General features: G+C 67.2%; 4 protein-coding genes across 9 annotated transcripts; 3 read left to right on the top strand and 1 right to left on the bottom strand.

The window, feature by feature from the left end:
• Positions 1–1,166: 1,166 nt before the first annotated feature.
• Positions 1,167–7,656, bottom strand: TMBIM1 (transmembrane BAX inhibitor motif containing 1). Of its 2 annotated transcripts, none has more exons than XM_075756951.1 (12): positions 7,537–7,656; positions 3,927–4,189; positions 3,737–3,819; positions 3,581–3,645; positions 3,397–3,450; positions 3,196–3,246; positions 2,973–3,012; positions 2,761–2,798; positions 2,445–2,532; positions 2,241–2,336; positions 1,907–1,960; positions 1,167–1,830 (listed from the first exon to the last, which is right to left on the bottom strand). In XM_075756951.1, the coding sequence occupies exons 2-12, from the start codon at positions 3,955–3,957 to the stop codon at positions 1,687–1,689; spliced, it is 744 nt and encodes a 247-aa protein (XP_075613066.1). In that variant the 5' UTR covers positions 3,958–4,189; positions 7,537–7,656; the 3' UTR covers positions 1,167–1,686. The 2 variants fall into 2 exon arrangements, with proteins under 2 accessions (XP_075613066.1, XP_075613065.1); XM_075756950.1 differs by having other exon boundaries at positions 7,270–7,572.
• Positions 7,657–7,785: 129 nt separating this feature from the next.
• Positions 7,786–11,988, top strand: LOC142602376 (putative thioesterase PNKD). Its single transcript, XM_075756949.1, has 9 exons — positions 7,786–7,984; positions 9,157–9,272; positions 9,480–9,592; positions 9,842–9,900; positions 10,028–10,120; positions 10,359–10,522; positions 10,638–10,724; positions 10,832–10,947; positions 11,149–11,988. Exons 1-9 carry the CDS (start codon positions 7,791–7,793, stop codon positions 11,320–11,322), a joined length of 1,116 nt encoding a protein of 371 aa, XP_075613064.1. The 5' UTR covers positions 7,786–7,790; the 3' UTR covers positions 11,323–11,988.
• Positions 11,989–12,242: 254 nt separating this feature from the next.
• Positions 12,243–14,835, top strand: CATIP (ciliogenesis associated TTC17 interacting protein). Of its 4 annotated transcripts, none has more exons than XM_075756945.1 (9): positions 12,243–12,399; positions 12,579–12,791; positions 12,923–12,978; positions 13,281–13,367; positions 13,549–13,719; positions 13,895–14,019; positions 14,110–14,186; positions 14,287–14,375; positions 14,592–14,835. In XM_075756945.1, the coding sequence occupies exons 1-9, from the start codon at positions 12,324–12,326 to the stop codon at positions 14,817–14,819; spliced, it is 1,122 nt and encodes a 373-aa protein (XP_075613060.1). In that variant the 5' UTR covers positions 12,243–12,323; the 3' UTR covers positions 14,820–14,835. The 4 variants fall into 4 exon arrangements, with proteins under 4 accessions (XP_075613060.1, XP_075613061.1, XP_075613059.1 ...); XM_075756946.1 differs by having other exon boundaries at positions 12,923–12,996; positions 13,916–14,019; XM_075756944.1 differs by having other exon boundaries at positions 12,923–12,996.
• A 970-nt stretch (positions 14,836–15,805) lies between these two features.
• Positions 15,806–22,486, top strand: SLC11A1 (solute carrier family 11 member 1). Of its 2 annotated transcripts, XM_075756943.1 has the most exons (16): positions 15,806–15,880; positions 16,440–16,573; positions 17,318–17,440; positions 17,804–17,923; positions 18,716–18,822; positions 18,915–18,985; positions 19,094–19,161; positions 19,302–19,457; positions 19,593–19,751; positions 19,931–20,020; positions 20,176–20,295; positions 20,824–20,973; positions 21,050–21,123; positions 21,578–21,731; positions 21,823–21,912; positions 22,026–22,486. In XM_075756943.1, exons 1-16 carry the CDS (start codon positions 15,841–15,843, stop codon positions 22,266–22,268), a joined length of 1,899 nt encoding a protein of 632 aa, XP_075613058.1. In that variant the 5' UTR covers positions 15,806–15,840; the 3' UTR covers positions 22,269–22,486. The 2 variants fall into 2 exon arrangements, with proteins under 2 accessions (XP_075613058.1, XP_075613057.1); XM_075756942.1 differs by having other exon boundaries at positions 15,822–15,880; positions 21,823–22,486.
• The last annotated feature ends 611 nt before the right edge of the window (positions 22,487–23,097 follow it).

The following is a 23,097-nucleotide window of genomic DNA, read 5'->3' as shown; positions in this document are numbered from 1 at the left end:
GGGTAAGGGCAGGGGTAGGGTACGGGTACGGGCAGGGGTACGGGCAGGGGTACGGGCAGGGGTAGGGTACGGGTACAGGCAGGGGTACGGGCAGGGGTACGGGCAGGGGTAAGGGCAGGGGTAGGGTACGGGCAGGGGCAGGTGTAGGGGCACGGGCAGGGCAGGAGCCTCGCAGCTCGGGCCGGGCTCCCCACGCGCTGCCCCATGGCCACCCCTCCCTAACGCCTCTCTCCCCGCAGGGCTGCTGGCGGCAGCAGGGCGGGCAGCGGGTCCCGCCAGGCCCCGGGGGCAGGCGGCTCCCCCGGGCACACGACTCCTCGGGCAGAGCTGCCGCCGGCCAGCGGAGCCACGGGCCGGCCCGGAGCCCGGCAGCGGGGGTCTCCCCGAGGGGGTAGAGTACATCCCAACGCGCAAGAAGGGCAAGAACCCGATGAAGCCGGTGGGGGTGGCCTGGTGAGTGCCTTGGGCGGTGGGAGAGGCTGGGCACCGGGAGGCTCTGTGGGGTCTGGGGTGGGACGGGGGGTCTCAGGGAGGTGTCCGCGCTGCCTCAGGGTGGGTCTTGTGTCCCCACCGGCCCTGTCCATCTCCTGCCTGCCGGCTGTCCTGCAGGGCCATTGGGTTGCCCTCCGGCATCATCCTTTTCCTCCTGGCCAAGCGTGAAGTGGACAAAAAACGTCTGGAGCAGCTCAAAATCCGCCGGAAGATGATGGAAGCCAACCAGGGCGAGTATGAGACGGAGCGATACAAGAGGGTGGCCAGGGGGGCATAGCTGGGCTGCCCCCTGCCCCCAGCCTGGCACTGTGGCACCCCGAAGGGACTGGCCAAGGGGACGCCAGCCCCGTGGGGCAGTCATGGGGCTGGATGGGGACAAATAAACCTCATCCCTGGTGAGTGGAACAGCTCAGTGCTGCTGCAGTCGCTCCTTCAGCTCAGCCCCAGGCTCTGCCTGCCCCCACAGTGCAGGGGGGGGCCCAGCTGCTCCGCAGCTGAAGTCCTGCCCACGAGGGTGGGGGGGTATGGGCAGTGGGAGAGGCGAGGCCAGGAGAGGCTCGACCTTGACGATTCTGCCCCAAAGCAGGGTTTGCGCTGCCCCAGGCCACAGCCCCTGCTGAGGCTGCCCACAAGTTTTTCAGGGGAGTCGCCACACCAGTAAAACTGGGACCGTCTGGAAAATTAAAGTGTTTTATTTAGCAAGTGCAACTTTGCCCACATCCGTGGCTGCGGAGCCTCTGCGACGAGTCCCTCCACGGGGGTCCCAGCTGCCCCCCGCCTGCACCGGGCACCGCCACAGCTTGGGGAGGGGGGCACGGCCGGAGCCGCGTTTAAGGCACCTAGTGAATGACACTGACCAGGCTCTGCCAAAAAAATCCCAACACGATCCCAGTAGTCACTGCCAGCTCCCTGTGCCCAGTCAAGACCGTGGTGCTCCGCTGCCAGCTCGGCACCACCGGCACAGCCTCGGGGAGCAGTGCCGAGGCTGGGCACTGCCCAAACACCAGCGGCCAGTCCCCCCCACCACCCTTGGAGGCTTGTGGGGGGTGTTCAAGGGAAGCCCTTTCCTTAGCAGCCTACGGGTAGGGATGCCAAAGCGTTAGGAGTCACGGTAAGTGGCCATATCCTGTACAGAGGCCAGAGGAGAGGGTGAGGGGTGGGGGGGGTACACGGGGCACAGGAGGGGTCCCGGGGCTAATCCCGGCCCACGATCTGCAGGATGAAGGTGAAGATGTAGACGATGTCAGTGTAGATGGTGAGGGCACCGTAGACATACTCCTCAGGGCTCAGCGTGTTCTTCCTGTTCCCCAGCACAAGTTGGGTGTCATAGGCAAGGAACTGCAGGAGCAGAGGGTGTCAGGCAGGGACCGGGTTTCTGCCTGACATCCTCTGCCCACCCCAGCCATCAACTCACCAGGGTGAAGGCGATGGCGCCGATGGCCGCGTACAGCATGTGGAGCCAGGGGACCTGTGCGGGGAAGGGGACATGGGCAGGGTGAGCTGGGTGCTCGCAGGCTGCGGGCAAGGCAGGGCAGGTCCTGCCCGCACCCGGCTCCGGAGGAGATGCCGCTGATGCTGACGCCGACACACCCTCTCCCTGCGGGCAAGCTGCCTCTGCCGCGACGGCACCACACCCTGCTTCCTGGCAAAAGGGGGACCACCTAACCCTCCCTGCCTGTACCAGCCCTGGGGACACCCAACTGGGGATACCAGTGGCACCCCACAGTCCCTCTGTGCCCCCCACTCACATATTTGAAGGAGAGGACAATGGCGGTGACGATCCCGGTCACCATGACCACAATGCCCAGCACGCAGAAAAGCCCTGGACACGATGTAAAATCAACCTGCCAGGAAAACACACATGCATCATGGGAGAGCCCAGGGTGTCCCCACCACCCAGCTCCCCACTCCTGACCCCCCTCACCCAGGGCAGGACACGTCCCCCTCCTCACCTTGGTCTGGAAGCAGAAGATGGTGACAATGATGGCCACGATGGCGGTGATGAGCATGGCGATCAGGACAGCTTTGGTCTGGTACATGCTGTGGATGGAGGGGACACCAGAGTCACCCCACGCTTCGGCATCCCCCTGCCAGGGGGCTGTTGGTGACCCCCCCACAGCCCCAATCCTGGGCAGGGACCCCACTGTCCCCGAGCCCAGGGGATGGGGCTGTCCCTCGGTGCCCAGCAGCCTCTCATTTGAGCTGGCCGCACAGTAGGGGACAGGAGGGACCCCAGCTCCTGTCACTGCAGGGCCCCCAGGGCATTACCTGGCAATTGTCCCTGTCATCAGCCCCATGGCCAGCGTCTGTGGGAGAGGAAAAGGGTGGGCTCACTGGGGCAAGTGGCAGCTTGGGGTGCAGCAGTTCCTGGCTGCCCCCCACCTGCCCACGCATCCTCCCTATCCCTCCCAGCCCGCCTGGGGAGCTGGGGTGCTGTGGGGGCACCACCAGCCCCCCCCCACTGGCCCCAGCATACTCACGAAGATGCTCAGCAGGATGATGTTCCAAGGGAAGCGTCTCCTGGGGACGAAACCGGGGGAGAGAGGTGAGCTGGTGACAGCGGCCATGTCGTGTCCTCCTGGTCCCCACCCCCCAGGGGCAGCCCCAGGCAGGGACAAACAAACTCCCAGGGGTTTGTTTGTAGACAAACCCCCCAAATCCACACCCCCCCACCCTGGCAGTCCCAGCCACCAGCAGACTCACCGGGGACCCTGGCAGCAGGCCAGCACCAGGTAGGTCACCAGAAACACGGCGCTGCAGAGACAGACAGCAGGTGTCAGCCCTGCAACCCCCACACCCGGATACCCCCCCCACACACACCCCTAGCTGGGAAGCTGCAATTGTGGGGTACCAGCTGCCGGAGGGCACCTCAGGGGGGCGTGAGCTGAAGGACCCCCTACTCACTATGAAGCGTAGTAGATGGCGACATTCCTCTGGACAAAGGAGCGGACAGGGGAGCTGCGGGACAGAAGGGATGAGTGTGAGGGAGGGGGGACAGCAACTACTGTCCCCTGGGGACCCCCCAGGGGACAAGGGGCCAGGATCCCCCCTTTTTTGGGGCAAGGCTAAGGAGGGACCCTCCACTCACACAAAGGTGAACATGGCAATGATCCCCACCGTCACCAACAGCTGCAGGGAGATGATGGCATAGACCTGCGAGAGACGGGGGGGTTCAGCACCCGGCCCCCCACCTGAACAGGTAGCCCCCCACCCTGACAGGTGCCCCTGGCCCCCCAGGACTCACTTTGCGGATGAAGGTGTGTCGGACTTTCCTGTCGTCCCAGTCAGCCGATTGGAAGGGGGAGCCGTCCCCGATGCCATCATCACCTGCAGTGGAGGACACTCCTCAACACCAGGGTGGGCTGCGCTGCCCCCCATAGCACCCCTGTTCCTACTTCCCCCCCAAAAAAAAACCCCAAGGTGCCCCTACTTACCAAACCGAACAGGCATAGTGGGCATGGCCATCCCTGGCTGGGGGTATCCCCCTGCTGCTGGGTACCCCCCTGGCTGTGCATACCCCCCTGCTGCAGGGTATCCCCCTGCTGCAGGGTATCCCCCAGGCTGTGGGTACCCCCCAGCGTAGTGGGGGGGCTGGTGGTACCCCCCTGGGGGTGGGGGGTAGAGGGGGTTCTTGTCATCGTAGGGGGGGGGGCGCGTTGGGCTGCGCCATGCCGCTCCCTGTGTCTCCCACGGGCACCTGGAGGGGAGAGAAGATGGGGGGTGTCAGTGCAGGTCCCCCTCCCTGGTCAGGACGTGTCCCCAGTGAACAGAGCTGCTGGTGCAGGGACGCAGGGGACAGCTGAGCCACAAAACCTCCCCCTCCCACTTTAATAGCAGCTTCTAATTAATAAGGACAAGCTGGCCTCAATGCCATCAGGTCACTGAGAGGCGAGGGATGTCCCCACTGTCCTTCAGCCAGAGCCACCCGCATTCCTGTGCCCTGAGTCCCCGGCACCCGCGTCAGTGGCCAGACATGGGCAGGGCATGGCCACGCGCTGACTCAAGCCACAGCAGGGATGGGACCTCTCTGGCGGGGACGTGACCTGTCCGGCCTCTGGAGCCCACCCTGCCGTCACCGGGGGGCAGGGAGCACCCACACACACCCCCCCCGTGCACCCTGGCTGGTCTCTGGCTCCTGGTGGCACTGCCCTGGGGACAATGGCATCACCCTGCCTGCTGCCTGGGATGGAAATACATATCGTGATCACACCCATGCAGACCCCACTGCCCCCCACTATTTCGGGGGTGCCCCCCACCCAGCCGCCCAGTGGGTCACGTGGGGGCTCCAGAACTGCTGAGTCCCCCCAGGGAGTGGCAGGGACAAGTGCCACCCGCCTCACCTCGGAGGGAAGTGGACACGTCCCCGGGGAGGGGAGCCAGGAAACCCCAGGGCTGAGCTCCTCTCCCCAGCCGCGCTGGGCCCCTCACAGAGCCCCCGGCAGCCGCGAGCAGCCAGACCGGGCCCAGGGCCAGCTGCCGGGCTCGGCCCCAGGAGGAGGAGGAGGAGGAGGCGGCGGCGGCGGCGGAAGGCAGGATCTCCAAGGCCAGGAAAACAATGGCGCTGCCAGGAGCTGGTACCAGGCCTTTACCCACCTGCCCACCCCAAGCCCCAGGCAGGTGCCAGGACCCCTGACACCCCCCTTGCCCACAGCAGTGACATGACCGCAGAACCGCCCTGGGAAGGGACCGGGACCCGACCCAAACCAGGCCAGGGCTGGGAGGGGACCTGGCAGTTCTTCCAGCATGACGCCAGCGCTTCCCGCAGCCAGGCTGGGTGGGCAGCGGTGCCGGGGGGGGTACACCCAGGCCAGCCATGCCAGGCCGGGGGGAGCAGCTCAGCCCTCCATCGCTTCCACTGTCCGTTTGTCCCAGCCACAGCAGAGCTGCCATAGCTGTGCAGCCCTTCACCATCACGATAATGGCGGTGCTAAAATTAACCAGCATGGCGGTGACCAGTCGACCAGGAAGTTTCACTTTTTCTGCTCTGCAGTTTCCCAAACAGCACCCACTGTCCCCTGGCACTGCCTCATCTGCAGGAACCAGGAAAGGCCCCGAATAGGAGCCTCACCCCAAGAAAACCCCTGTGACTGGCACCCAGTTAGGGGGGGACTGGAGCCCCCAGGAGGGAACCCAGGCGTTTGGGGAAAGTGGGGTGTATCCGGCCGACACATGGTCATCGGGGGGTCCCACTCTGTGCCCATGGCTGGCACCCAATGGCAGGGGTCCTCAGGCTGCCCCAGCCCCCCCTGTCCCCACCCCGGCAGGGTGGCCCTGGGGACGGGGAAGGAACCAGCCTGACGAGTCCCTGGGGCCGCCGCACCCAGCGAGACAGACAGCACCCTGCACCTTCCCTGGGCAGCGGTACAGCAGGGCCCTGAATCCAGAGGTCACCAGCCACAGGGCCACCAGGGCTGACTCAGTGGCCCCAGCATGACACGCTGTCCCTAGGCACAGGGCACTGCTCTGCACTGCCACCATGACTCAGCACAGATAAGGCGCACATGGAGGGGGACCTGGGGCGCAGGCGGCTGTCACCTCCGGCATGACCCCGCGGGTGACGCTGGGCAGCATTCCCGCCGGCCACCCCAGTGTTCCTGCCAGACTCTGGCCTCTGCCACCCACTCCATGGGGTCCCTGGGATGCCAAGGGCCACCTTGGGGGAGGACTAGGATTTGGGGTGGGAGCTAGGGCTCCCTGCTTTTTCCATGGTTCCCCACGGTGAGGCTACTTGGGAAAACATTTGACTTCCCAGAAGAGCCTGGAAGTTCCCACCAGCATGGCACGGCTTGGTACAGCACAGTACGGTACAGCACAGCACAGCTCAGTACAGCACAGCTTGGTACAGCACAACCCAACACAGCACCACACAACTCGGCCTGGCTCAGCCCAGCTCAGCAGGGCTCATGCCGGGGTGGGGGGCAGGGGGTGGTGTGTGTGCACGGCCCAACCGGGCCGGGTTCCCTCACTACCCCACCCGCTGCCTGCTCGCACACCGCTCACACAGGACACGAGTTTGCAAGACCTCAGCATCGCCACCGCTGCCCCTCTGCCCCTCCCCGAACCCCCTCCCGGGAGACAGGGCCGTGTGACAGAGGTGCTCTCCTGTGCTCAAGCCCAGGGGCTCCCACACCACCCACGGCCGGTACCCACGCACCCCCCATGGTGCCACCCCACACCCTGCGGGCACAGACCCGTGCCCTCACCCCCTGCGACACCCCTCGGGGTCCGTGGGGACACCCTCCACAGCACAAAAGACAGTGCCCCCCCCGGATCACCCCACGCCGCACCCCGATTCCACCCCACGCGATCCTGCGGGGTCTGGAAAACAGCACCAGCCCTACAGCGGGGTCCCGCCCGTGGGGGTCTTGTCCCCTCGCACCCCTGCCCGCGGGACCCCACTCCGTCCCCGTTCCCCCCACCTCGCCGGACCTCGACCCGAAGTGTCCCCACCCGCTCCGTGGATGGGGTGCGGGGGGTCGCAGCGCGTCCCCGCGGTTCAGGGACCGGCCTCCCACCCTCTCCCAGACCCCGCCGCCCTCCGGGACGCCCGGTCCAGCGCTGGGACACACCCGGCCGGCTGTGGCACCGGAGGAGGCCGGGACAGGGGGGTTGGTGGGGGCGAGGGGAACCGAGCGGGGGGAACCGGGCGGGGGGGGAGTCGGGGGAACAGGAGGGACTGCCGGGCGGGAGGGGGGTCTCCGTGGCCCACCCTCGCCAGCAGCCCCACGCGGGAACCGGGACTGGCGGGGGATGCGGAACGGAGCCAGGCCGTCCTACCTGCTGCGCGCTGCTCCGCCGGGCTGCGGCCGCGACGAGCCGGGACGGGACGACCGGGGCGGGGGAAGGCACCGCCCGCCTGCCCGCCCGCCTGCCCGCCCGCCCGACGCGCCCTCCCGCGGCGGTTCCGCGCCGCTGCGCCCCGAGGGGGCCGGATGAGCCGGGGGGGGGGGGGGGTGTGCGGTCCCCCTCCTGTTGCTCTGCGGGACGGACACTCCTGACCCCCGCCCGCCGAACGGGACCCCAGACACCTCCTTCCCCCGAGACCTCCTTCCTGCCGGCTCTGACGTCACTTAGGGACCCCCTTCTCCACGCGGTGACGTCAGCTGAGGGACACCCTTTGCGGCGATGGAAAGGGGGGGAATCCCCTCCTCTCCGCCGGTGACGCGGTCGGGTGTGTACCCCCCCCCGCTTCCCGCGGCACTTACGCGGCGTGACCAGCAGGGGGCGCGCCGTGCACGGCGGGGGGGGCGTGGTCGGGGCGGTGGCGTGACGCGCGTGGGGGGCGGGGCCGTGGCGGCATGGCCGCGGGCCGCGGGGGGCGGTGCCCGGGGGATGGCGGGGCTGCGCTGCGGGCGGCGGCGGCGGGTGCCCGGGGGCTGGGGGTCGCCTGCCTGCGCCGCTGCCGGCCCCTCTGCCGGCCCCTCTGCCGCCTCGCCCGCCGCGCCGCCGCCGCTCTTATGGCCCTCGCCGGCCCGCTGCTGTTCCGCGTGGGGTGAGTGTCCGCCGGTCCGGTACCCCCCGCCGGGAGGGAGCTACCGCTGCCCGCCTTTGTTCTGTCTCCGAGAGGAAGGGCCCGTCTCCTCCCTTGCTTGTGCGGATGTCCCCGGGGAGGGACCGGGACTGGTCTGGTGTGCTCCGGCCCCGCTGGCGCGGGGAGGCCGGGCAGGGGCTGGGGGGGCAGCCCTCCACGGGCGCTCAGCCCGCCCGGACCGGGGGGGCGAGGGCAGGCGGTGTCAGCCTGGTTACCGGGAGGGCTCCCCAGGGCCGGGAGTCGGCCACCATCTCCCCCAGCACGGTGACGGTCACCCTCGGATCTGACACGCACACCCCCACCCCCGGGGCTCCTTCCCGCGGATCTAACCATTAACCCACCCCGGTGCCCCGGCCGTGACCCTGCTGCCCGGTGCTGACAGGAGCCCCCGATTCCCCAGCTTGGGGGTCCCACCCCCCCCAGATGCAGGGGACCCCCGGCTCCTGCCAGGATCCCTCCCCGGTGTGCCTGCCGGTTCCATGGCAGAGGATGTAACCATCCAGTGATGTCCTTGGCCCGGGGATGGGCTTTGCAACATGGGGCTTTGCACATCCTTCATGGCACCAAGTCCCCAGCCCCAAAATGCTGCTTGGAGGTCCCCCCGAGCCCCCCAGTATGCGTCTGTTGCGCTTCTGCATGGCACATGCCACAGGAGCATTTTTCGCTTCCCTTTTCCTCCCTTTTTGCTCCCACTTCCCTCTTCCCCGTGGCCTTTGCACCCAGGGCAGGCGCTCGGAGCAGGGTCAGCCCTGGGCATGGCCCCCCTGGATCGGAGAGGGGACAGCCAAGAACAGCCAGCAGCCAGAGTGTTGCTGCAGGCAAAGCCCTGGAGCTCCAGCCCTTCCCGGCGAGCAGAGTCCTGGACAGAGAGATGGACACCCCCCCAGCAATGCATCCCCTGACCTGGTCCTTGCCACCCGGAGCAACTGGGAGGGACCTGCCTGGGGAACCGATTCTGCCCTCGCTGCACATCTGGGGCAGGGGATGGGGTGGGAATCCCATCCCCCACATGTGGGAAAGTGACCCTGTATGTGTCCCCCATGGGGATCCTGGCCCTGGCAGCAGCCCCCTCCCCACGCAAGCTCCTTAGGGGTGCTGGGGATTAACACCGGGGGGGTGTCTGCCCTCCCCAGGTACAGCCTGTATGCCCGCACGCGGCTGGGCTACCTCTTCTACCAGCGGCAGGTGAAGAAGGCCCGGGAGCGGTACCCGCACGGCCACTCGGCGCCCCAGCCCTGCTGCTTCCCTGGTGAGTCCTGGCGTGTCCCCCCGGCCATGGCCCTGTCATGTCCCCCAACACTGGCACTTTGGGGTGGGGGAGAGGTTGCCACTGCCAAATTGCCCTAAGCATGTTTAACTGAAAATTTAAGATGTGGGGAGTTTGGCTGCTCCCCCCGCCCTTTCCTGGGCAGGGGGGTCATGTCCTGATGTATGTCTGTTTGTCCATCCCCCCCAGGGGTGAAAATCCTGCCCATTCCTGTGCTCTCCAACAACTACAGCTACCTGGTCATTGACACTGACTCCAGCCGGGCGGCTGTCATCGACCCCTCTGACCCACTGGCCGTGCAGGTGAGGCTCCCGTGGCCCCCCCAAGCCAGTCCTTAGTTGTCTCTGGGTGGGGGGGGGGTGTCTCTGGCAATCTGAGGGGGCAGAGGGGGCAAATTTGCCCCTAATCTGGGGCAAGGTTGGAGGGGTGGGGGGGGCTCATCCGGTGCCTGGGGAGCTGGGCAAGGCCAAGGTGGGTATTTAGGGGGAGACCAGTACTGGGGGTCTGTCTCTGTCCCCTCAAATCTCTCTTTGTCATCCCCCACTTCCCAGGCTGCCATTGAGGAAGAGGGAGTGATGCTGGAGGCCATATTCTGCACCCACAAACACTGGTAAGGGGCAAGATGGGGCCCTGGAGGGGTCGGTGGCTGCTGTGGAGGGGGCCTCAGCTGAGGCAGCCCCCAGCCCTACCCCACATGGGTGGGACACGTTTGGGGGTGCTGACCTCCCTGCCCACAGGGACCACAGCGGGGGGAACACAGCGCTCCGGCAGCGGCACAGCTCCTGCAAGGTGTATGGCAGCGCCCTCGATGCCATCCCAGAACTCACCAAGTAAGTCTTGCACCCACACATCCCACCCCCAGCACCCGTGCAAATTTGGGGGGTGGGGGCTTCACCCCCAACCACCACTCTCTGCTCTACCCGCCCACCGATCCATCCCCCCAGTACCGCGTTTCCTCCTTCATGGGCAGAGATCTGGTATGCTCATGGTACTAGTGCCCCAGGGAGGGGTTGCATGGGGAGGTGGGTGTTTTTGGGAGCTGACAGTGCACCCCTCTGCCTGGTGCAGCCCGCTTGCAAACAGGGAGAAGGTGAGTGTGGGCTGCCTGACCTTCGAGGCGCTCGCCACGCCTGGCCACACCGTGGGCCACATGGCCTACGTGCTGGATGGGGGCCCCTTTGGCAGCCCCCCTTGCCTCTTCTCCGGGGACCTCCTCTTCCTTGCCGGCTGCGGTGAGTGCACCCAACCCCGGGACTGGGTGGCTGGGGGGGGGTCCCACCCTGGGAAGGGCTTGGGGGCACCCCCTGATCCCCCCTCTCCGTGACGGGCGGTTGCGTGGGGGTCCAGGCAGGCTGTTCGAGGGCTCCCCTGAGACCATGCTCGCTTCCCTGGATGTGGCCGTGGGCTTGGGCGAGGACACGCTGCTGTGGCCGGGTGAGTGTCCCCAACAGCGGGGCAGAGCTGCCGGTGTCATCCCTAGCCCCCACTTCCAAGCTGGGGAGCCGGGCGGGTGCGTTGCTAAGGGGTACGAGGGTCCGCAGGCCACGAGTACGCGCTGGAGTGCCTGACCTTCGCCAGCCTCCTGGAGCTGGACAACCCCGCGCTGGAGCAGAAGCTGCAGTGGGCGACGCAACAGCGCCAGGAGAAGAGGAGCACGGTGAGGCCGGGAGGGGGTCCCTGGCTACAGCCCCCCCACCCCAGCCCCTCACGGGGTTCCCCATTCCTCGGCAAGGATGCTGCACCCCGACACCCTCTTGCATGGGGTGGTGCCACGGGGGAAGGGTGTGCTGGGGGGGTGTCTGGCTCCCTGCCGGGGGGTGCTGCCTCCAGCAGGGGGGCTGAGCGGCTGCCCCCACAGTGCCCCTCCACGCTGGGGGAGGAGCAGACCTACAACCCCTTCCTGCGGACCCACCGGCCGGAGTTGCAGGCAGCGCTGGGGCTGCGGTGGGGCGGGGGGGAGCACCCTGACGCCTTCCGCGCCCGTGTCCTCAAGGAAGTGCGAAGGCGCAAGGACCTCTACAAAGCCACCTAGACACCACCCCCCCTCACCAGACACCCCCCCCCCCCTTTCAATGGGGCCGGGTGCTGCTCGGGCACAGGGGGGACCTGAGACTGTGTGGTTTGTTTTGCTGTGAATCTCCCACCTGGGGTGCAGGGTTGGGGGGAGGGGGTGGGAGAGTGGACCCCTCCATATGGGCACCCTGTCAGTGATCCCTGCCTTTGCTCCCCCAGACTTGGGGGTCACCAGCTGTCACGTAGAAGCACCTCGATCCCCTTTCTGGGGGTCTGTAGCCCCCACCCCACTGCTGGGGCTGTAGGGATGGCACCAAGGGCTTTTCCTAAACACCTACACCCCCCGAGCCCTGTTTTTCTGGGAACTCCCAATTCCCCCCCCCACCCCAGCACTCAGGGAGCCCCCCCCCCTTCTTTCCCCTGGCAGCCACCAGGGCTGTGCATCTCCTTTTGGGGGGCTGGGATGGAGCCAGCAAAGGGGGGAGGGGGGGGCGGTACTACCTCCAGACAAGGGGCTCTTCTCTAGCACCCCGTGCTTGGTGCCGGAGCCACCCCCTGTGCGCACACACACACTGGGATGGGGCCATGGGGGCATACTGGTGGGGTGTGGGGGGGTGCTGCTGTACTGGGGATCGGAGCCCCCCATCACCACCCCCCGCCTCCCTAAATAAACGACTGGATCGCATTTGTACCTATTTGACCCTTTCCCTCCGCGGCAGGTGGGGCCCCACACGCAAAACCCCGCTGCGGCGTCGCTGCCCCTTTAAGAGGCGGGGCCAGGCCGTTGCTATGGAGGCCGTTGAGGCGTTGTTGGGGGGCGGGGGGCACCTGTGTCCGGCCCGGGCTGGTCTGGGGGCCGGGGGGCTGTTGGGGGGCCTGGGGGGGGGGCGATAGGGGCTGCAGGGGCCGGGGGGGGTCATTGTGCCCCCTCCCCAGGGTTACGCAGGTGGGCAGCGGGGTTTGGGGGAGGTCCACTGCCCCCTCACCCGGGGTCCGGCAGCAGGAGCCCCCGGGCGAGGCATGGAGCCCCCCCCCGAGTGCCGGCAGGAGACCCCCGCCCTCACGGACGCAGCCGCCGAGTTCCTGAGCCTCATCGGTGGGTGCCCCCACACACACCCCGAGGGTCCCCGGTGCGCGGGTGGGGAGCACCGGGTCCGGCAGGAGCGGGACGGGTCGTGGGGGCTTGAGCCGGATAAAGGGTGAGGGGCTCTGCCCGGCGGGGGGAAGCTGAGGCAGGGAGGTGCCCGGGGCAGGGCTGACGGTCCCTCCGGGCAGGGCCGGAGGAGCTGGAGCGCTGCCTGTTCGCCGAGACGCTGGAGGTGGTGGCAGCGGGCGGGCGGCCGGGGGATCAGACGAGAGGCCAGTGGTGGGTGGCAGCCAGGTGGGCACCCTACGAGCGGGCGGGCGAGCCGGTGCGGAGCTGCCTCCTGGTACAAGCCGGCTCCCGCGGCAGGCAGGACGGCGTGCCCTTCTCCAGCGCCCTCAAAGGTGAGCCGGGGGTGCCTCGGGGTGTCTCCTCCCCCCCCGCACCCACCCCGGTCCCACCGGGCCCCAGGGCTCGGATGAGGGGCACTGCTGCAGTGCCAGCGGGGTGGGCTGAGCGTGGCTCTGCTCTGCAGCCTATGTGAGCCCACAGCTGGAGACCCTGGAGCAGGAGGAGCAGGAGCAGCTGGAGGTGACTGGTGTGGTGATGGTGTGTCCCCTTCCCCATGTCCTGCCCCCCCTTGCCCTGGGGTGTGCTCTGCAGCGGTGTCCGCCTGCGGACTGTGCAAGATTGCTGTGGGCAGCCTGGCGTCCCCTCGCTGGCTCGGACACCAGTTCTGTCCCACCAGCCTGGACCCCTTCCCCTGCTCTGGGTGGCAGCTGGAGTGGGGAGTTTCCCACGATGCACCTGGCATGGTACCCTGATTAAAAGGGGTGCTGGGGTGGTGTGCCTTGGCTCTGCCCCGCACCCTGTGTCCCCCACCCCTCCTGCAGCTCAGAGCACACCCTGTGGAGAGAAGGACCCACATGGTGAGCCACCAGCATGGGATCACTGTCACCAAGACCCTCCGGGAGGGACAGGTGAGCCTGATGAGGGGCTCTCTTCCCTCTGCCCCCCCCAGATGAGGCACATCCTGGGGGGGGGGGGGGGGGGGCATGGCTGGCCTGTCCCACCCAGGGGTGCCTGCAGGTTCCAGAGGGTGCCATCCCCGGGGACGGTAAGGCTGTGGCTGTCCCACAAGGTGTCTGGGTCTCTCTGCAGGAAGAGATGCAGCGCCGGAGTTTCTCTTACAGCAAGGCAGAGCTGCAGGGACTGCTGCCAGAGGGTGCCAGCCTCCTGCTGCTGCGGGTGCTGGCGTGCCAGCGGGCAGTGCCCCCAGGCCTCGTCTTCCCAGCCATCGACACTGAGGGCCACCTCTGTACCTCCAGCTACGTGAGCTGCTGACCAGGGGAACTCGTGGGATGGGGAGTCTGGGTCAGGTTGGGGGTGCCAGGGTGGGATGTGGGAGGTGGGTGTGAGCAGGGTGCAGATGACAGCACAGGGGGGCATGGGGATGGCAGCCAGGGTGACTCTGGGACAGGGGTGACCCCTGGCCATGCCCTCCCAGTGCGCCCTGGGCATCCAGCAGCAGGCGGTGGGCTCGGTGGAGGCAGAGGTGTTTGTGATCGAGCGAGCCGTGCACGCCGGCACGGGCATCTCCACCGTCTGGCACAGCAGCTTCCTTCCCAGCGGGTACAGAGGGGGGTCTGGCCGGGGGCACCACCAGCCCTGCCAGCCTGGCAGGGACCCAGGAGGGGGGGGTCACCAGCTCTTCCTCCGCAGGCGTTTGGCCCGGCTGGTGCAGGTTGGTTGCCCAATGCTGATGCTTCTGCAGGATGAGTCCATCCTCAGTGAGACAGGTACTGAGGGGTGGAGGTTTGTGCCCCCCAGCACGGGCAGCCCCTGCCTACTGTCTGGCAGCTGAGTGGGGAATGCCCTGCCCTGCATTTCTACTGCCAGGCAGGGTCAAGCCCCGGACCCCCTTCCCCAAACAGCCCCTGGACTGGGAGGAGGACATCCAGCTCTACTCCTGGTTCCTGGACAGGAAGGTGTGATGGGGGGACAAGGGGACATGGGGCTGTGCCACTCCCCAGCAGGGTCTCCTCTGAGGTTCCCTGGGGGGAAGTGGGGGGTGGGGACAGGCTGGCCAGCATCCTCCCCCACACCTCCTCAAGTGTGGGAAAGGACCCAGGCACCCGGCTTCCCCCACCGTGGCACAGGGCTGGGGCGGGGGGACATTGGTGCCCATGCCCACCTTGCCGCAGGAGGAACTGCAAGCGTCCCACAGCACCTACATCCAGCAGCATCCCGAGCTCCAGGCGCTGCTGGCTGACTTCCTCCATGCCCTGCTCCTCCAGCAGCCCCATGACCCTGTCTCCTTCGCCGTCCAATTCTTCTCCTTCCAGCACCCCCCCGGGACCCCCTTCACCTCCAGGGCTGCCAGCCCCCTCCCCAGCCCCCTGCATGGCCGCCCTCCAGCTGACAGGGAATAAAGCTGCCAGTGCTGTCTGTCCAGGCTCATTTTCTTTGGGTAAACTGAGGCACAGGGAAGGCAGGGAGTGCTGAGTTGCATGCTAACCCACCCCCCCCACCAATCTGGGGGGGGACCTTGTCCCCCTCCCAGCTGTTCTAGCCCTGGCTTGGGTTGGGGGGGTGCATGGGGCATACCCTGGGGCAGAGCCAGGCTTGCATCTCTGTGCCAGGGCACCCCATATCTCCCTGGGAGCAGACCCCGATGCCCACCTCTCTGTGGGGCACAGCCCAGTGGCAGAGGGGTGCCCTGGACAGGCAGCTGGTAACTACCCAGGCACCCATAGATGCATCTCGTGTGCACCCCCTCCTACCTCCACAGCCACGAGTGCCCTGGGGACGGGGTGCCCCGCTTTTGTGGGAGCAGCCTGATCCGCAAAGATGCTGAGCACCCCATCTTTGAGGTGAGGATCCCCCAACCCAGGGGTGGCATGAGCACCCTGCACTGCAGAGCCTGCCTGGCTGGGTGTTCCCCCCTCCAGCAGCTGAGGGTGCATTTTGATCTGCTCACGCGCTTGTGCAACGCACGCCCGCTTCCTCCTCGCTCCCACTCCTCCGGCCTTTCCCCTACTCCGGCAGGGCCAGCCCTGCCTCCCCACACTGTGGGACCCTGTCCCCCGTCCCCCCAGCTGCGCAAGGAGCAGGACCCCTGGCATGTGATGGAGGGTGACACGCGGGCACGCTCCCACACCCCTGGGCACACTGGTGTGGGTACCCCGTGTTTGCACGTGCACACCAGGGGTGTGTGTCCCCCCCCCGCCCTTGGCACAGGGTGGGGAACTGAGACCGTGCACATTCATAGCACCCAACCCCCCAGGCAGGGCCCCTTTCCCAGCCCAGGTCAGAGGGTGGGGAAGGAGCACTTCCTCCTCTTCCTCCTCCTCCTCCTCTCCTCCTCGGGGTGGGGGGGGCAAGTGGGGGGGTCCTTTAAAAGCTGGGTGGCAGGCACTGCACCCAGTGTCAAGATCAGGGCTCCCCAGCAGCATGTCTGGATCGGGCCCAGCCATGTCATCGCTGGAGCCAGGTGAGCCCCATGGTACCCGGGTTCCCCCGCACCCCCTTCCCTCCCCCAGACCCCCTTCCCTCCACCCCAGGACCCCTGGCTCTGCTCGCCCCCCTCAGTGGGCACTGTTCCCCTCCTGCCTGTCCTGGGGACACCCACACTCTATGAACCTGCCTGTGGGCTGGGGGGGACCAGAGCCAGTACCAGCCTCTTGTCCCCGCTCCGTGCCCCGCCAGCAGCAGAAGCTGGAGCAGGGTCCCCTCCTGTCCCTCCTGCCCAGGAAGGCATTTGGCTCTCAGACAGGTGAAGAGTGGGCTGGGACCAGGGGGGTTTAGGGACATCTGAGCTGGAGGTGGCATCCAACCACTTTGGGTAGCCACTGACAGCCCCAATATAGCCACCCCCAATCCCACCCCACCCCCCGAGAAATTGGGCTCATCCTTCTTTGAGCTGAGCCAGGACTCACTGGGCTCAGGTGAGGCGGGGCTGAGTAGAGCCGGTACCAGGGCTACCAGCCCACCAGCTTCCTCATGCCCCCGTGGCCTTCCTCCTCCCCTCCTTCTCTCCCTCACCCCCCCAGGCCTCACTGGGTCCCTGAACCGGGGCCAAGCCCAGACTCATGGCACCGGCAGGAGCCCCGTGCCCCTGCAGCACCCTGGTACCCAGGATCAGACCTACCTAGATGAGCTCATCAGCATCCCCAAGGACGACAGGGTAGGTGCTGCCAGGCTGGCACCTCCATCTGAAGGTGGGCAGAGACGGGGCAGGGACTAGTACCACAGGGAGCTTGAGGTGGGGAGGCAAAGGGCCACTGCAGTGGGGGGACGTGCCTGGGACGTGCCCTGGGGACCTCAGTGTCCCCAGATGTGGCTCAGGCAAATTACAGCCCCAGGATGAGCGTTTCCATGCTTAAAGGTTTCCAGATGGGGAAGCTGAGGCACGGGATGAGGTGCTACCCAGCCACAGCGATCACCCCGCTGCTCGTGCAGCTCTGGGGCTCCCCATCCTGGACCACCCATGCCCAGCCTGGCGGGATTCCCCAGGCTGCCTGCACCCTGCCAGCCCCCCCATCCTCAGCAGGTCCTGGGGGGCAGAAGTAAGAAGGGGAAGGAATAGCGGTTCTCCTGCCAGGAGGGGCAGTGAAAGTAGGGCTCAGGAGCAGGATCCCACAGGGTGCAACTAACGGTGCCCCATAACCTCAGGACTCCCCCACAAACTGCTGTCCAACCTGTGCCCATGTGGGATGGGGGTCTCGCTGCCCCTCCCCAGCAGTGCTGCTAAGGAAGAGGGGCTGGGGGCAGCGGTTCCCTCCCCAAAGAAATGTCCTTCATGTGCGAAATGCCACTGTGCAGGCAGCACAGGACTTCTCAGCAACAGGCTAGAGGGGTCCAGGAATGCAACTGGGAGACACTGGTTTTGAATGGGAGCTCCTCGCTCTGACCTGCTGCCTTGTCCCAGCCCGGTTTCAGCTTTAGGAAACTCTGGGCTTTCACCGGTCCCGGGTTCCTCATGAGCATCGCCTACCTGGACCCAGGCAACGTGGAGTCAGACCTGCAGTGTGGGGCGGTGGCGGGGTTCAAGGTAAGCCCTGGCCCCCCCGGCCCCGGGGTCAGGAAGCAGCCCGGGATTTCGTAACCTCTCCTGCGCCAACGGCCACCCAGCCCCGTGGGGAACCGGCTTCCCCAGCCTGGGGAGCGGGAAGGGGACGGGGGGGGGGGGGGGGGGGGGGGGGGAGGGGGGGGGGGCGGTGTTGGCACTGGGGGAGGGCACCCAGGGATGCAGAAGGGTCACCCCTCTGCTTGGGCTGGGGAGCACCTCCAGTCCCTCGGGGCTCGTCCTTCCCCGTGTCTTTGGGCTGTTTGATAACCTTGCTGGGAACTCCGGGCGGCCGGATCCTGCCCAGTGCCCAGCCCCTGCTGCCTCCCTCCCTCCTGCCCCCCCCAGCTGCTGTGGGTGCTGCTGTGGGCCACTGTCCTGGGGCTGCTGTGCCAGCGCCTGGCCATCCGGCTGGGCGTGGTGACAGGGAAGGACCTGGGCGAGATCTGCTACCTCTATTACCCCAAGGTGAGCAGCCACCGGGAGCCACGGGGGTCACAGCCTCGGGGGACCCCGAGCTTGGGCTGGTGGCAGACCCGGCAGGGACTGGGGGGGGCAAGACTGTGGGGGAGGCTGGAGAGGAGCAGGATGATGCTGTGAGAGTCCCTCCTCTCCCAGGGGTTCCCCAAAGCCCCCCTACCCCCGGTGCCCCCCATCTAGTGCACACACACCCCTTCCGTATGGGGATACATGGGGGGTGAGCCACTGCCTCAGTGCCCTGGGCTGATCTGGGGACACGCTCACGTGTCCCCTTGGGGGGGTGAGTCCAGGCGTTGGGGCAGCGACGCGGAGCCAAGATGCAGGACGAGCCTGGGCACGTTGGCGTGGGGAACAGGGATGGTTTGGGGGGGTGTGACACGGCCAAGGAAGGGGGGGAGCTAGGGGTCCCGTCTAGGCAGCAGGATCCTGATGGGGGGGAAGGACTGATGGGATGTTGGCTGAATGACAGGTCCCCAAAAGGAGGGCTGGATATGTCCCTCTGCCCCAGCACCCCCTGGGAGCATCATATCCTCAGCTCCCACTGGGGCAGGGATGGGGAGGACAGACAGGCTGGGATTTCAGGATCCATCCTGCACCTCAAGATTGTGCCATGGGAGAGGCTGGGGGGGGGGGCATCGTCCTGGGGTCTCCACACTGCTCTGGGTGGCCCGCCACAGCCTGGGGACAGGGACAGGGGTCTCCACACTGGAGGCTGTGCCTGCTCACGTGGGGCCAAGCCCCCCTGCGAGCTGGGACACCTCACTGTCCCGGCCGCTCCAGGTGCCCCGCGTGCTGCTCTGGCTGATGATCGAGATCGCCATCATCGGCTCTGACATGCAGGAGGTGATCGGGACAGCCATCGCCTTCAGCCTGCTCTCGGCTGGCCGGTAAGCCACCCCCCGGGGACGCCCCCAGGCCTCCCAATGGCCCTGCTCTGCCAAGGGGCACACGGCTAAGGCCCCCTCTTGCTATCCCTCAGCATCCCCCTCTGGGGTGGGGTCCTCATCACCATCGTGGACACCCTCTTCTTCCTCTTCCTCGACAAGTATGGTGAGTGCCAGGGTAGGGGGATGGGGGGATGCTCTCCCGGGCAGCCCTGGTGCCGATGTGGCACCGGTGTCCCCCACCCTGTCCCACCCCAGCTCTTGACCCCTCTAGGGCTCCGCAAACTGGAGGCTTTCTTTGGCTTCCTCATCACCATCATGGCCCTGACCTTTGGCTACGAGGTGAAGGGGGGAGCTGGGGACACCCCTTTCCCTGCAGGGCACTGGCAGGGGACCCCCACGGGGCATCCCCGCTGGCACCGGGCTGCAGCAGGGAGAGGGGGGGGTGCCAGCTCACAGTGCCCCTTCACACCGGTCCCCAGTACGTGGTGGTGAGGCCGGGGCAGGTGGAGGTGCTGAAGGGCATTTTCCTGCCCTACTGCCCGGGCTGCGGGCGAGAGGAGCTGCTCCAGGCCGTGGGCATTGTCGGCGCCATCATTATGCCCCATAACATCTTCCTCCACTCCTCCTTGGTCAAGGTGAGACCAAGGCACTGCCATGGGCACTGCCATCCCAGGGTGTCTCAGGGGACGTCCCGGGACCAGCTGGTCCTGGCTGCAATACAGGGGGTGCTCACCTGACCCCATGGCACCCATGTCTCCCGCCATGCCCAGACACGGGCGATCGACCGGTCCAAGAAGGAGGCGGTGCAGGAGGCCAACATGTACTTCCTGACCGAATCCTGCCTGGCCCTCTTCATCTCCTTCCTCATCAACCTCTTTGTCATGGCTGTCTTTGGCGAGGCTTTCTACCACCAGCGAAACGAGGACGTGGTGAGTGTCAGCCCGTGCCCACGGGGAGGTGATGGCTGTGCCTGGCTGTGGAGACGGGCAGGGCGGGCGTCCCTGGGAGAGTGGGTGTCCTCATCCCCTGGGATGTGCATGGGGGTCCCCTCCCATGCCCGTGGGGGCTGCCAGGTGGCCGTCACGCTCATGCCTGCCGTGCCTTGCAGCACAACAAGTGCGTCAACAGCAGCATCAGCCACTACGCCGACATCTTCCCCACCAACAACGAGACGGTCTCTGTGGATATCTACCAGGGGGTGAGTGGCCCTGAGCAGGCATCTGTACCCGTTTGAGGGACATAGCGCTCCCCCCCCCATTGACCCCTGGGTCCCGGGGCTGCTGTGACACCGCTGGGAGACTTGGAGCTGATGGGGGTGCCTGGGGTGGGGGACGCTTTGGTGTCCCCACACAGGGTGTCATTCTGGGCTGCTATTTTGGGGTGGCGGCGCTGTACATCTGGGCCATTGGGATCCTGGCAGCGGGACAGAGCTCCACGATGACCGGGACCTACGCAGGGCAGTTCGTCATGGAGGTGAGGGATGGGGATGCTGGCCTTTGCCCCCATGGGGAGCAGCTGGGAGAGGGAGGGATTCATGGATCGGCCCTGGGTGGGGGGGTCCTGTGGGCAGTGCATCCCCCTGGGGTATTTGGCAGAGTTAATTGCCTCCCCTTCCTGCAGGGAGCTGGGCATGGGGCATTGCCCACCCAGTGGGTGGCAGCTTGCTGGCACCAGGGTCCCCAGTCCATAGGGGGTGGGATGGGGACAGGGCCCACCCATTGCCACTGCACAGCCATCCCCACCCCCCGTGACACCCCCTCCCAGAGGCACCCTGCGGGTGTCCCAGGCAGTGTTTCGCTAATGAGTTCATTTGCCTAATAAGCTGGAGCTGACATCTAGCGGGACCCAGCAGCCCTGCAAGGGCTCACTCAGCACCCTGGCACAGAGGAGGGAGTGATGCCCCCCATGTCCCTCCCAGCCAGGGTTTGGGGGGGGGGCCACCCCAGCATGGTGCCCCAGGCACAGTGAGGGGCAAGGATGCAGGTTTCACCATGTCCCCAGGGCTTCCTGCAGCTCCGCTGGTCCCGTTTCGCCCGGGTGCTCTTCACCCGCTCCTTTGCCATCCTGCCCACTGTCTTTGTGGCCATCTTCAAGGATGTCAGCCACCTCACAGGCATGAACGACCTGCTGAACGTTCTCCAGAGCATCCTGGTAAGGTGGGGGGCACCGCCTGCCCCCCAGCACGCCAGTCTGGTGGCCGTGCCCCCTCACTCCTCTCTCCTTCCAGCTGCCCTTTGCCGTCCTGCCCGTCCTCACCTTTACCAGCCTGCGCCCGCTCATGCAGGACTTCACCAACGGCCTGTGAGTGCAGGGCAGGGGGAGGCACAGGGGGGCAAAGCGGGGTGCGCCAGCTACAGGCACCCTCCCTTTGGCACATCCTGCCCCCTCCAAACCACACTGTGGGGACAGTTGCGTGTGATGGGGGCATATTCATTCCCACCCATCCAGGGCAGCCGGAGCGGGACAGACCCTGTCACCGCCCTCTCCATTCTCATCCCAACGCCACGTCTGGTCCCCGCCGCAAGCCCTCAGCACCCCCTGGCACTGCCAGCCCTGCATTCAGGGGGTGGCCAAAGCCCGTGCCCAGAGCCCCACCGTGGGGTACAGAGATGGGGGGGTGCAGAGACGGGGTACAGAGACGTCCTGGTTGGGGGTCTTGCTCACCAACACCACCAGATCCCCCAGACCGCTGAGCCTGCTGGCACACGGGGTGGGGGCTCTGCCCTGGCGCTGATGCCCCCTCCCCTGCCCGCAGCCTGGGGAAGGTGCTGATGACCCTCATCACGGGGCTGGTCTGCGCCATCAACATCTACTTCGTGGTGGACTTCCTGCCCACGCTGCAGGGCCTGGGGTACCACATCCCCCTGGGCCTGCTCCTGGCCGCCTACGTGGCCTTCGTTGCCTACCTGGTAGGGCTGGCACCGTGGGAAGGGGCAGCTGTGGGGGGGGGACAGCGTCCCCGGTGGGTGCCCATCCACCTGCCCTCTTTGCCCCCCACAGATCTGGACGTGCAGCATCGCGCACGGAGCCCGGTTCCTGGACCTGGGCCACCACAGCCGCTTCAGCTTTGGCGTCTCCCTCGACCCACCGGCCCCGGCTGGGAGTCGGTGACAAACCCCGTCCCCCGATACCGTGTCCTTCCCCCCACCCCCCCGCCCAGCACGGCCCCCCCGTATCAAGCACCAGTTTGATGCCACTGCGAGCCCGGGGGTGATGTTGTGGTGAGAGATGCGCCCAGCAGGGAAGTGGTTAACAGCCAGGCAGACCTCCCCCAAATTTTAAGAGCCCCTCCAGTTCGGGGGGGCTGGTCCAGGCTGGATGCGGGGGGTGGGGGGGAGCAGCGGGAGGTGCCCCCAGCCCGTGGCACAGAGGCATCAGTGAATGAGCCGCCCCGAGACCTCCCCTCCTCATTAGTGCCGGGAACCGCCGGCTCCCGGGACCGCTAATTACCGCCCGGGACCGCTAATCACCTCCCGGGACCGCTAACCATCGGTAACCATCCCTCACCGCCCGCCGCGCGGGGATGCCGGGCCAGCCCCAGGGTAACCGGGGCCGCCAGCCCCGCTGCCCGGTACCGGCACCGGCCCTCGGACCGGTCGGAGCCCCACGGGGGGCTCCTAAACCCGGGGGGGGGGGGGGGGGACGCGCTGATAAATGGCGTGTTTGTAACCTGGTCTCGGCCTCGCTGCTGCTGCGCGTCTCGGGGCGGGGACCCCCATGGGCCCCCCATACCCCGGGCCGGACCCTTTGCCCCAGGCTGGGGCTGGGGGGGGGTGGTTGGGGGGGTGTTTGCATATACCCACGTGTGGCCGTGGAGGCGCGAGAGGGGTCGTAGCCCCAACCCTTTGCATTCCCCCCGCGGGGGGAGCGGGGGGGGGTGAGGGGCCCCACCGTACCCTCCCCGCCCCGGATGCCCCGTTTCCCGCCTGCCGGCCCCGCCGGATGCGGATGCGGGGCCGGTCCGGCCCGGCCCTCCCCGGGGGCGGCCGCTCGCCCCCCCAACCCCGCATCCCGCGTGGGGGGGGGTCCCGCCGCGCTTCGTCCCCTGCCGCGGCCGGCACTTGCGAGACGCTCCCTGGCTGTTTCAAGGCTCCCCCCTCTCCCCAGCACCCCCCCCAACCTCAAAATACCCCTTCCCAAACCAGCCCAGCGGGGGGGGTGGAAGGGAGGAAATTTGGGGGGCCGGGACCCCCGCCCCGCGCCCCCCCCCTCCGGGAAGGGACCCCCCCACACACTCCCGGGGGCCGCGCTTGTTTATGTGAAGAATTTCCCCTT

Source organism: Balearica regulorum, chromosome 6 (assembly GCF_011004875.1).
Source record: "Balearica regulorum gibbericeps isolate bBalReg1 chromosome 6, bBalReg1.pri, whole genome shotgun sequence".
In the NCBI taxonomy this organism is placed as follows: domain Eukaryota; kingdom Metazoa; phylum Chordata; class Aves; order Gruiformes; family Gruidae; genus Balearica; species Balearica regulorum.
This window is presented reverse-complemented; position numbering and strand designations above follow the sequence as displayed.

What these genes read in the sequence shown, in the direction of transcription:
- TMBIM1 (XM_075756951.1), bottom strand. Translation starts at nt 3,957, where the DNA reads ATGGCCATGCCCACTATGCCTGTTCGGTTTG. An exon ending in ATGACAGGGACAATTGCCAG is followed by an intron (nt 2,533 to 2,760) that starts GTAATGCCCTGG and finishes CTCCATCCACAG; the next exon opens with CATGTACCAGACCAAAGCTG. An exon ending in TTGTCCTCTCCTTCAAATAT is followed by an intron (nt 1,961 to 2,240) that starts GTGAGTGGGGGG and finishes TTCCCCGCACAG; the next exon opens with GTCCCCTGGCTCCACATGCT.
- LOC142602376 (XM_075756949.1), top strand. Translation starts at nt 7,791, where the DNA reads ATGGCCGCGGGCCGCGGGGGGCGGTGCCCGGGGGATGGCGGGGCTGCG. An exon ending in CCAGCCCTGCTGCTTCCCTG is followed by an intron (nt 9,273 to 9,479) that starts GTGAGTCCTGGC and finishes CATCCCCCCCAG; the next exon opens with GGGTGAAAATCCTGCCCATT. An exon ending in GGACACGCTGCTGTGGCCGG is followed by an intron (nt 10,725 to 10,831) that starts GTGAGTGTCCCC and finishes GAGGGTCCGCAG; the next exon opens with GCCACGAGTACGCGCTGGAG.
- CATIP (XM_075756944.1), top strand. Translation starts at nt 12,324, where the DNA reads ATGGAGCCCCCCCCCGAGTGCCGGCAGGAGACCCCCGCCCTCACGGAC. An exon ending in CTTCTCCAGCGCCCTCAAAG is followed by an intron (nt 12,792 to 12,922) that starts GTGAGCCGGGGG and finishes TCTGCTCTGCAG; the next exon opens with CCTATGTGAGCCCACAGCTG. An exon ending in GTCCATCCTCAGTGAGACAG is followed by an intron (nt 14,187 to 14,286) that starts GTACTGAGGGGT and finishes TTCTACTGCCAG; the next exon opens with GCAGGGTCAAGCCCCGGACC.
- SLC11A1 (XM_075756943.1), top strand. Translation starts at nt 15,841, where the DNA reads ATGTCTGGATCGGGCCCAGCCATGTCATCGCTGGAGCCAG. An exon ending in GCATCCCCAAGGACGACAGG is followed by an intron (nt 16,574 to 17,317) that starts GTAGGTGCTGCC and finishes GCCTTGTCCCAG; the next exon opens with CCCGGTTTCAGCTTTAGGAA. An exon ending in CCCTGACCTTTGGCTACGAG is followed by an intron (nt 19,162 to 19,301) that starts GTGAAGGGGGGA and finishes ACCGGTCCCCAG; the next exon opens with TACGTGGTGGTGAGGCCGGG.